The 11,167-nt window shown below is 61.9% G+C and overlaps 1 protein-coding gene across 10 annotated transcripts in view; it reads right to left on the bottom strand.

The window, feature by feature from the left end:
• Positions 1 to 5,996: 5,996 nt before the first annotated feature.
• The window catches only part of CHLSN (cholesin), a 128,293-nt gene continuing 123,122 nt past the window's right edge, over positions 5,997 to 11,167 (bottom strand). For all 10 annotated transcript variants that reach the window (XM_073886264.1, XM_073886271.1, XM_025863660.2 and 7 more), the window contains one exon: positions 5,997 to 6,705. In XM_073886264.1, the coding sequence (XP_073742365.1) occupies positions 6,523 to 6,705 (183 nt within the window). In that variant the 3' untranslated portion in view covers positions 5,997 to 6,522. The remainder of the gene's footprint in view (positions 6,706 to 11,167) is intronic.

Below are 11,167 nucleotides of genomic sequence, written 5' to 3'. Positions count from 1 at the left end.
ACCAGAGGATCGGGGACCCTGCAGGGGTGACCACAGAGCCTGAGCAGGAAGGATGAGCGGGAGTTTGTAGGGAGGACGCTGGGGCCCCCTTGCGCTTGACCCCATCAACCTCTGGCTCAAGCCTGCTGGGCCCCCCACTGTGGGAGCCCACCGTGGCTGGCTGCTGGTCCCACCAGGAGGGCCAGGGGCCCCGGGCATGGAGCCTGGTGCCCTCTTGTGGCCACGGGCAGCAGCCACACAGCATGTCTGCCTGGAGTCTGGGGCAGCACCTGGGGACCTGGACAGGTGGACACGGCTGCTGGAGGGTGAGGGGCCCTGCTGTGGGCCCTGCACCCTAACCCCTGGGTCACAGGACCCAGAAGCAAGTGGGGACACAGACCCCAAGGCCCAGCTTCTGATCTCCCCCATGCCCAAGATGTACCAAGGCCTCTAGGAGAGGGCCTCTGGGCAGGGGGCTGTTGCTGACAGGGCCCAGAGACACCAGGTCAGGGGTGCACCGCGAGAGGCCCTCCAGCATGGGCCTCCACGGGCCACCCCCACACTGACTCACTTCCCGTTATCTGGTGTCCTGTCTTGTATCTGGCGACCCATCGGTGGCCTGGGAGCCTGGCGGGGTCGGGTTGGCCCTGTCCTGGCCGCATGGTGGCTCTGGGCCATCCCGGCCGCCCTCCCCCGGCCCAGGCTCCGGTGGGGTCGCAGGGGGCTAGCAGAAGCGAGGCAGCCTCTCGACCAGTTGCCATGCCCCAGAGCCTTCTCTCTGGTCCCTTCTGACCCCCCAATTTCTCGTCTGCCCCTCGACCCTTCCCAACACTGAAGCCTTGGCTTTTTAAATTCCAAAGCGTGTGTGGGGGGGCGGACGAATGCCCTCTGAGGCAGGGCTGGTGGACAGGTGCAGGGCCGGGCCGAGGACGGCATGACGGGACATCACGGTGCACCAGGGATCGGACAATTCCCGGGGCAGCTGCAGAAGGGGGTCCCTGAGGCCCGCGTGCACGCAGAGTGCTCCCCATGGGAGAAAGGGTAAGGATCGGGGCGTGAACAGTGTCCGGGGGTGGACAGCAGGGGCGAGTCTCTCCGTGACCCTGCGCAGGGCGGTGGCCACGGGCCACCGTGGATGTGCTGCTGCCCGTGCTGGGCCCCTGCAGGGGGAAGGGGGGTTATTCTGGGGAGGGGTCCGTATACTTCGCTTCTGGGGAAAGCTGGGCGGTGGGTGAGGGGCATGTTGTCGTTGCCTTCCGTCTGTCTGTCTGCCACATCTGACACTGAGGGAGGGGCTGGGAGGCCCCCTGCAGGGCCGGGCCGCTTTACTGTCCGCGGTCACAGAGTGCTAACAGCGTGGATCTCACCTAAGTTCATCTCCGTGAACAAACGAGAGCGTCCTTCAGAGCGTCACAGAACATTCCGGAATGCCTGTGGAAACCCTTTCAAGAAGCTGTGGGTGGGAGAGACTGGGCTGCTCGGGGCGGGCTTGCCGGGAGGACATGGAAAACCAGAAAAGGGGGAACGCGAGCATCGTTGTGATAAACCCAGAGCTGCCGGGACCCCGTTTCCAGAAGCCGCTCCCCGCGTAGGAGAGGGGTCCGCGGCACCTCCCAGGTCGGTCGGCTTCAGGCGGGGGCAGGATGCAGAACCTGAGCCGCACGTTTCCTAACTTACAAGAACAGGCATCAAAATGAACCACTTTCCCGGGTGACTTATGTTTTCTCCACAGAAGCCAATGGGGTTAGTTGATGTTTTAATCTGCCAAGAACAAATCTGAGCAGTCTTTCCCCCAGGTGGGAAGGTGTAGGTCCTGCCGGAAAGCACTCCACAAACACGCTGCTCTGGGCCCCTCCCTGGGGCGGGGGGCTCCGACGGAGGACGCACGGCAGCTCGGGCTGGGGGTCCGGCGGGAGATCCCCATGGTGACCTCAGTGCCCTCCTGGTCCAGGACGGGAGCCTCCTGGGGCCCCGCGGCGTGGCTCCCTCAGGCCCCGTCCAGATGCAGATCTGAGGTGGGCTGGGTGCAGGGCTGGTATGTGCGGGACCCTCGCCCAGCCTGGTCCAGGCCTCGGGAGGCAAGCAGGGCCTCTGCAGGGCACCCCCCTGCAACCGTGAACCCGCCAGGTGACATGACCTGGGGCAGGGCCCAGGAGAGCCAAGGCCGCCGTGTGGGGACCGTCTGGGGAGTATCGTTCCCTTCTCCCCGCCCTCCTCATGGAGTTGACACAAAATAAGCATATTAGGCGCTGAAAGAGCACAATGCGCCGAGTCTGATGTCTGACCCACGAGACCATCAGCACAACTATGGAACACACCCATCTCCGTGGCCGCCCTGGCTGCCCCCCACCCTAGGCCCGGCTCAGTGATCACATGGACACCCCGGCCTGGGGCCGCAAAGGGGGCTCGCCCACCCACCGGCTCCTGTCCTGACCAGGTGCGCAGAGACCCCCCGCGATGCGGGCGGGGAGTGACGGCTCCACCATGTGGTGGACAGCTCGCCAGTCACCTCGGCCGCGTACCCTAGCTGTTTTGCTTTGTATTTTCCCTGTGGCAAAACATACATAAAATTGACCATCTTAACCCATTTCAGTGTATAATTCAGGGGCACCGAACGCATCCAGCTGCCATGCAGCCGCCCCCCCCCCCGTCCGGCTCTAGAATGGTCCATCCCGCACACGGAGACCCTGTCCCCATGATGCACGGACCCCCACCCGCTCCCCCCGGCCCCGTCTACCCTCTGTGACCGCGAGTCGGGACCTCATGGGAGTGGGGTCCCTGTGCGTGTCCTTCGTGTCTGGCTCGTGTCCTCGGGGCTCGTCCCCATGGGGGCAGGGGTCGTTCTTTCCTTTAGAAGGCCGGCTCATACGCCATGGTGTGGACGGACCACACCGTGTTCGTCCATCATCCGTGATGGACACTTCCAAGTCTGGGGTCCTGTTTCTTGCCAGCTGCACCTCCAGTAAGCTCAGCCTCCAGGCTGCACGGCCTTGGGGAGAGGCCTCTGCGGACATCCATCAGGGGTGCCTAGACCCTGTGGGTCAGGAGGGGGCAGACAGCCTCTCTGAATGTTGGTTCCCATGGCCGCAGCACCCCTGCCTCTTGCTTGTGAGGGAAGGAGCCTCTGGGAGCTGGCGGGTGGCTCTTGGCCCGAGATGCGACTGTGGTCCAGGGCGGCAGGGACACCCACCCTGAGGCAGACGCATGAGGGGCTGAGAGTGCGTCCTGGGGGCAGGGGTCCTGGTTCTGTGGCCACCTAACATCCAGAAGCCCCTCTGGCCCTAAGTCTCCTGCCTGCCGCCAGGGACATTCCTGCTGGATTAGCGCTGGTTTATCTGAACACAGACACAGCTCTCCTGGGGGCCCCAGGGAGGGAAAGCTTGGCAAGGGGGGCCACTGGGTAGCTAGTCCCCATTTCTTACCGTAGGAGGTCAGGAAAGCCTGAGCCATGTTTCCCCAGACGTACGGGAAGCCCGCTGAGGAAGGCTGCTTCCTCGGAGGGTGGGGCGGGGGCCGTGGCGGCTGTTGGTGGCGCTGATGGGCCTGCTGGGTCTGACACTTCCACCCCGAAGTCCCGCGCCCCATCGCGCATTCTGACGTCTCAACAGTGCTTGAGACTATCTACGTGGTGGACGTTAAGGCGCCAACAAACCCGTTTCACCGTGTTCTTTCCAGAGCCCAGTGCTTTGCCAGGAGCTCTGTCCCGCGAGGCTTGTCTTTGCTCCCGCTGGGGTGTCATGAACAAGGAGCCTGAGCGCGTGTCCCACCTGCACACGCCGTGTAGCCACAGGCCACGTTGGCACCCGAGCGCCCACCGGCCCCTGCCCCGGGGGTTCTGTCACCGCAGATGAGCTAGCTGGCTGTCTCAGGGATGTTGTTGGAGCGGTGTCGACGGTGTGCCCTTGTGGTCCGTCCTCCCCCGCCCAGTGTATCCACGCTTCTTCCCTTTTACTGGTGAGTGCTGTTCACTTCGGTTTCCTGTTTGGCTGCTGCTGGACATCTGGGTTGTTTCCAGTGTGGGGGGGCGTTGGCGGGAAATCACCAGCCACTGTCAAGACGTTTCCTGGCCCAGTGGCCCTACGCAGACAGCCCCTGGGCACCCCTCACTGTGGCCTGGCCCAGGGCTCAGGCGCTCCCGCCTCACTGCCCCTGGGGCCTCATCAGAGGGCCATCTCCAACCGGCACCCCCAGCAACTGAGGCCGGTCGGTCGCACACCAAGTTACGTCTCTTGACAGCTTTGTCCAGGTGACATGTCTGTGTCATGTCCCTCTCTCTGCACCTTCTGCCAGGGGGACCTCGAGGGAATAGCACTTTAGGCTCTGACAGGAGCTCTTAGGGAGGAAAGAGCCCTCCATCTGGTATTGGGGAGTGCCCTGCTCTTTCCACTGTATCCAGTAACAATGAGGACTCGGGACTCATCACATTTCCCTTTTCAACTTGGCTGCCAGGAAACCCAGAGCTATGGTTCTTAATCCATCAACCTGATTCCTTAAAAAAAAAAAAAAAAATCTGCCCTTTGTTTGTAGCTAGGGGTTTTTCTTTGTACATCTAGTTTTCAGTGTCATTTCCAGGACACCTCCGAGCTTGGGCACAGTGAGGCTGGCACCGACTGTCCATGTCCCCAGATTATTTGTGGAGCTGTGATGCCCACTCACAGACCTGCACTGACGTGTACTTCCAACATACTTCCCTGCTCAAGTTCTCCCCTGACGGATACCGGGGGGGCAGGACTTCTCATCTGTCTCCAAAGCCACCTGGGCCAAAGAGGGGTCGGGCCAGTTGCTCCCACCCACCCAGAACTGGACACGTGATCGTGCGTGTGACCCGGGTTCCAGCTGCACAGTGGGTGGGGGACAGGGCCAAATGCCCCCCAGGGAGTGGTGGGGCACGTCCCCTTTCCATGGGGGTGCCGCTGAGGTGCAGGTGTTGGGTGGGAGGTGGGGCAGAATGACCCTAGAGCCCAGGGGTCTGGGTTACGGGTGAGAAGAAGGGGGGCCCCACGGACCAGCCCAGGCCCCTTTGGATGAGTGGGCCATTCCTGGGCCCGGGTGGTCCACAGTGACTGAAGCTGGAGTCAGTGCAGAGCCTGAGGTGGGGACACCGCTAGGAGGGGACACCTCCGGGGAGCACAGCCAGCCCCAGGCTTCTCCTGGAATAAGGGGTCTACACACAGGCCTGGAGCCTGTGACTCTATTAGCACTGTGACGCACAACGTAAGCGAGTCACGTTACACAGCTTCGTGGTGTTCTGGTTGTCTACTGCACGCGGCCCAGCAACAGGGTTTACAAACCTGCAACGTGGGCAAGAGTCGGTGGGGGCAGCTCACTCCTCCTTCATTCAGTGTCACCTGGGGTGGCCGCCATCTGAAGACTCGCCATCACCTGAGCACCCCTTGTGGCCCCCCCCATGTGGCCTCCCCACGTGACAGGGGCTTCCCACATCATGGCGGCCAAGTCCCAAGGGCAAGCGTCCCAAGGGCACCAGCTACGTCCTGCCCCTGCCCTCGCCCCAGGGGTCCCACGGCGTCTCGTCTGCTTCATCCCATGCTGGAAGCTGACCCACGCCCCAGCGGCGGAGCGTCAAAGCCACGCTGGACAAGTTTTAAGACCACCGCACATATCCGCCACCCCGTGTCATTCTCCACAGGTCCCAGGAAGCGCAGGTCCTCCTTAAGGGCCTGTCCACTCTCCCCACAGGTGGGGGAGACACGGGCCGCCGCGCGCAGAATGACTTCCAGGGGCTTTGACATGCACGCTCTTCTGGGAACAGGGAGGGCAGCTCCGGCGTTTGCGCAGGCAGCGGGCCTACTTCCCGGCTGGGACGGCTGTGGGAGGGCAGCCAATGTGGTCACTGCCGACACCTGCCGGCGGCAGGCCCACAGCGCAAGTGCTCAGCGCCAACAGGCAGGAGCGCCACACAGGGCTTGCCGGGATGCTGTCCCGGGGGCCTCGGCTCCGGCCCAACGCACGCTCACTCTCAGGACAAGCTCCTTAGAGTCAGGACAGGCAGACGAGAATGGGATGCACGGAGCAAGGGCCACGGCCGACACAGGCCGGTTTTATTGAAAATGCAGCCAGGTTTTCCCGGGGACTGGCCAGCTAGGCCCCAGGAGGGAGGTGAGGGATGGGCGAGCCACGGCCTGGACCCACCACGGAACGCAGGCAGGTGACCCAGATGCAGGTGGTCGGCACCAGAGGGGCCCCCCTCACCCCCCACCGGAGACGGACCACAGCTGGAGGGAAGGGCTGGTTCTGGTCAATCTCTACAACAGTCCCCGTAGAAAAATAGACCTTTCTCTCAATAAGCAAGCTCCCCGGGGGCTTGAGGGCCACTGGGAGGCCAGGAGGCTATGTCACAGTGGCCACTTTCTGCTGTAAAGGGATGAAGACACGTCACGATCTGTGAACAGTCTGGCCACAGTCAGTTCTTCCAAGGGTCAGGCGCCACAGGCCCACTGGCCGCTGACCTGCTGGTAGCCCCGCCTGCCCCTCGTTGGGGCCCCGCCGCTGGGTCTTGGGCGGCAGCAGCGGCCTGCTGGGCCCCTAGGAGAGAAGCTGCAGCACCCGCCGGATGCGCTGGGTCTTCCCCAGTGGGAAGGGCTCCGCGCCACTGGCCTTGTCCACCTCCTGCATCAGGGCTTCCGCCTTCTGCACCGTCAGCTCCCGGGCGCGGCCCCTGAGCCCCTCCAGGTAGGCCAGCAGGGTGGAGAAGAGCGCGTCGGGAACCTGGCCGGGGGAAGAAGACGAGGGCGTCAGGGGCCCCGTGGGGTGGCGTGGAGAAATGGGGCATTCACCGCGCGGGCCCCAGGCTCCAGGCAGGGCTCCCAGCCCAGCAGCTGGCATCTCAGGCGGCACCCCTGCTCCTGCTCTGTCCTCCTGCCGCAGGACCACGGGCTGGCCTCCTGCAGTGACCCTCTCCCGGTCCTGGGCTATTCCCTCCACGGGCTTCAGGCTCGGCAGCCCTGGGTTCTCACTGCTCCTGAAATGCCACTAAATCAACAGGACACAGGTGTGTTTGTGACGAGCGAGCTTCTAGGACAAAGAATGGAGGTCAGGGATGAAGCTGATGTAACCGCGTTCTGCTGCCGCCCCCCAAGCCCGCCTGACTCCAGGTCTGGCTAGTCCCGTCCAGAGGCGAGAGGGAAGGAGGGGCTGGGTCCACTCAAAAAGCAGTCAGTGACTCCCACGTCTCGACTCTGAAGCCACAGTAGTGGACTGGCATTGGCACAAACACGCAAGGCAAGGGGCAGAGCCGGGGCCGAAGTGGTGACCCCTCCACCCACGGTCAGTGGGTTCTGACAAGGGCCCTCGCTCCGACGGACGGTGTTGGGACGTCCCTGTGAGGACCCCTCCCTCATACCATCGTCAGACATCAGCTCAGAACAGGTCAAAGACCTGCGAGTATGAGTTAAAACTATAAACTCTTAGGGGCGCCTGGGTGGCTCAGTCATTGGGCGTCTGCCTTCGGCTCAGGTCATGATCCCGGGGTCCTGGGATCGAGCCCCACATCGGGCTCCCTGCTCGGCGGGAAGCCTGCTTCTCCCTCTCCCACTCCCCCTGCTTGTGTTCCCTCTCTCGCTGTCTCTGTGTCAAATGAATAAATAAAATCTTTTTTTAAAAACAAAACAAAACAAAAACTATAAACTCTTAGAAGCATCGCAGAATGACCCGGGATTAGGCAACAATTCCTTAGATAGGACACTGGGAGCATAAGTAGCTAAATAAACCCCAGATAAACAGACTTCATCAAAACTAAAAGCTTTAAGCGGTGAATGTTGTGGTGTGTGAGTTGTAGCTCAACTGAGAGCACAAGGCAGTTGCCCACTAAGAGCAGCCTGCAGCCATTGACACGGGAGGTGCAGGGACTCCAGTGTGGCGGGCTGGGCACAGGGAGAGGGTACGAGACTTCACCTGCTGAAGGGAAGCCTCCCTCACTGCCCCCCACGGGTTGCCCCCCACTCCATGCTGCCCTCACCCCCCTCCACCTGCTGTGCCCACACACTGCCCCCCAACAGTCTGTCCAGCCCCCCGTGCTGTCCCCCCACCCCGGGCCTCCCCCATGCTGCCCCCTGCCTCCCTCCATGGGCTACCCCCCTGCCTCCCCTGACGGGCTGCCTGCCCCTGGAACCTCCCCCCACAGCTGCCCCCTGCCTCCCTCCAATGGGCTGCCCCCCACGCTACCTCCCTCTACTTACGGACCTCCCCCCAACTGACCCCCTCCCCCGACAGCTGCCCCTGCTTCCTCCAATGGGCTGCCCCCCCACCACCCCGGCTTCCACAGTGTCGGCAGCCAAGCCTGTGTCCTGCAGCAAGACTACAAGTTTCTATTCTGAAATCTGAGGATACAGGAGAGAAGACCCATGATCCTGAGCCCAGCCCATCAAGCCACCCGGAACCCACGTGGAAGTGCACAGGCCACCGGGGCGCGTGCAGCCCTGGCCACCGCCACAGGGCAACACCTGGGAGCAAAGTCTCTGATTCCAAAGTCAGAGGCCAAGCAAACAAACCACAAGCAACCTGGATAAAATAAAGGTTATACAGAGAGAAGAAAATGTCAAAACCGTATTGTTGCCATCCTTGGAGAAATCTGGAGATGCGATCCATCCGGAACACGGGAACAGGGTGCTCCAAGAGCACATGGGAGGGAAGCTGTGTCCTCATCAACACGTATCACCGGCCGTCCTTGCTCACTGCGGCCACCCTGGGCTGGTGGGCGTCCCCCAGCGCCAGCGACACAGGGCTCCGCTGCAGGTGCTCCCGGTCACCTGGGCCGTCTGCTCTGGAGAAGCGTCTACGTGGACCCTCTGTCCACTTTGAAATTGGGCTGTCCTGTTACCGAGGTAGGAAGGTTCTCCCTGCATGGCAGACCGGCCACGGGACACGGGGCGCGCACGCAATTTTTCCCATTCTGTGGGAGTCTGTCTCACTCGCGTCCGTCTGTCCCTCCGTGTCACCATGCTTGTGGAGCTGTGTTTAAGGCACCTGTGCCTGACCCGAGGTCATGACAGGAGAGCGTCAGCCCTGACATCTGCGGCTCCGACTCACTTTTAACTTTTGTTAGAGGTCGGGTGGGGTCACCTTCATTCTTTGATGTGTGGATATCTAGCTAGCCCAACATGGCCTGTTGGGGACCGGCCTTGGCTCCCCCCTCGGTGCGTCCTGACCGTGAGGGGCACTTCCAGGCTTTCCCTCCCGCTCCCTTGTCATCCACCCCGCGGTTAGATTAGGCTTCTGGATCTGTCTTGTCCCATGAAACCAAATCTTATATCCTGCTCCCGGAAGAAAGTACTTCTGAACACAATGGGGTGTGTGCACCTACACACACGTGCACACGCGCACACCCATGCCCTACACAGGCAGGTGGCCACCGTGAGGTTGGGCCCGTGTCTGCCTCTGCCTTGGGGGCTGGAAGAGAGGTTCCCGGGGGAGGCAGATGCTAGCTTGGTTTCTTCTACTCCGGACGCTGGGCTGACTGGACACGTGTGGGACCGAGAACAGTTCTGCCTCGTGTCATGGTCTCTGCTGATCCGGCAGGCGGTACCGGACGGCCGTTACCGCAATGGTCCTGCCAAGGAGCATCCTGGCACTGCACTGCAGGGTCACAGAGAGGCCCGAGTGTGGACCACACAAGAGCCGGCAGAGCAGGGCCCGTCCAGGGCGGTGGGCTGGGGCGGCGGGAAGTGTGAGGAGCACGGCTAACCGTGGGGCCAGCAGGCAGAGGAACCACTGTCTACAGAGTCTGGGGTCCAGAGCACCACAGCCCCTAGCTTCCGCCCGGGGCTCCCACCCTGTCCCTGCTGCCCTCCCCCGCAACCCTGACGAGCCACACAGGCTCCGGGAGTGTCTGCTGGACGGAGGGGAGGCCTTGTTATCAGGGCTGTAGACACACCAATAACCAGCTTGACCCTCTCCTCCCCTCCCAGCATCCCTAGGTGCCTTGGCCATTAGTCGTCCACTTGCAGCTCAGGGCTCCCTCTACCCCACTGCCTGTGCTGGGCCCCAAATGAGCTCTGACCCTGACCTCAATGGGCTCACATCCATCCATCCATCCTTCCATCCAACCATCCATCCACTGGTTACTGCACTCTCTCTGGAAAGCCCCCGGACACCAGTCCCCAGCTGGGTTTTCAGATACATGTGCCCCATTTTCCAGGGCAGCCCAGGCAGCTGTGAAGGGTCAGCAAGAGCCAACAAGCCTTGTCCTCATGGGGTGCACATTCCAGCAAGGCCAGACAGGTAACGAACTGGCAGGATGCTGGGAAGCAGCAAGGTGCTGCGTCCATCCACTGTGGAGAGCACAGTCCATTCAACGGGTGGTGCACGTCCCCACGTGCAAGAAACCTAACTCACCACATACAGGGTTAACTCCCATTGGTCAAAGCCCTAAATGTAAGAACAAAAACTAAAAAACCCTTACGAGAAAACAGGAGTAATTTTCCTGACCTCAGGTTAGGAAATGATTTCATAGTTATGACGCGGAAAACACAGACAACAAAAGAAAAAATAGAAAAATCAGGCTTCACTGAGGTGACGACCTGTCCCTAGCAGGGCTCCCACCACTGTGACAACTAGTGGTCTCAAGGGGACAGGCACGACCGGAAAGCAAGGGGCCGTCTGGCCAGAGCAGTGGTCCCCAGGGTGCCCTGGCCCCTCCCCGGGGGCAGAGGGGAACACAGACCTGGGCAGGGTGGTCAGGGCATGGAGGTCTGTGCACGTAGCTCCCCACTGGCTCCCTGCGTGTGATCCCTGCTCCCAAGAGTTCTGGGGACCGTGGGTTCCCTGGGTCTGAGCTCCTGGGCCCAGAAGTCTGGCGATGGGGGACTGGGGGTGTGCCCCCAGCTGCGGCAAGTGGGGCTGTGCAGGACGGTGGGGTCACGGGGAAGGAGTGCGGTGTTGTTACCCCCGAGGGGGCTCTGCTGCGGGCCACACCACCGGCCTGTGACTCCTGCAGCAGCCCTGGCCCGTGTGGACAGCTGTCCGCCCATCCTGCCACACCCACAGCCTCGTTTCAGACTGTGGCTCTCAGGTGCTTCCTCCACAGAGGTCCCCCCATCACGTGTACACGGGCACCCTTGACCTCCCGGCCATGGAGCCACCAACCACAGCTGTCATGAAAACTACACTTGTCAAAACAAATGATGGCAGCAAGGGATGACGACCTGAGAAAATCAACACTGGTAGACAATCC

Source organism: Callorhinus ursinus, unplaced genomic scaffold, assembly GCF_003265705.2.
Source record: "Callorhinus ursinus isolate GAN/ISIS: 27379988/994484 unplaced genomic scaffold, GSC_fseal_2.0 scaffold70, whole genome shotgun sequence".
NCBI classification, from domain to species: Eukaryota; Metazoa; Chordata; class Mammalia; order Carnivora; family Otariidae; genus Callorhinus; species Callorhinus ursinus.
The sequence above is the reverse complement of the archived record's forward strand: the minus strand, read 5'-3'. Positions and strand labels throughout refer to the sequence as shown.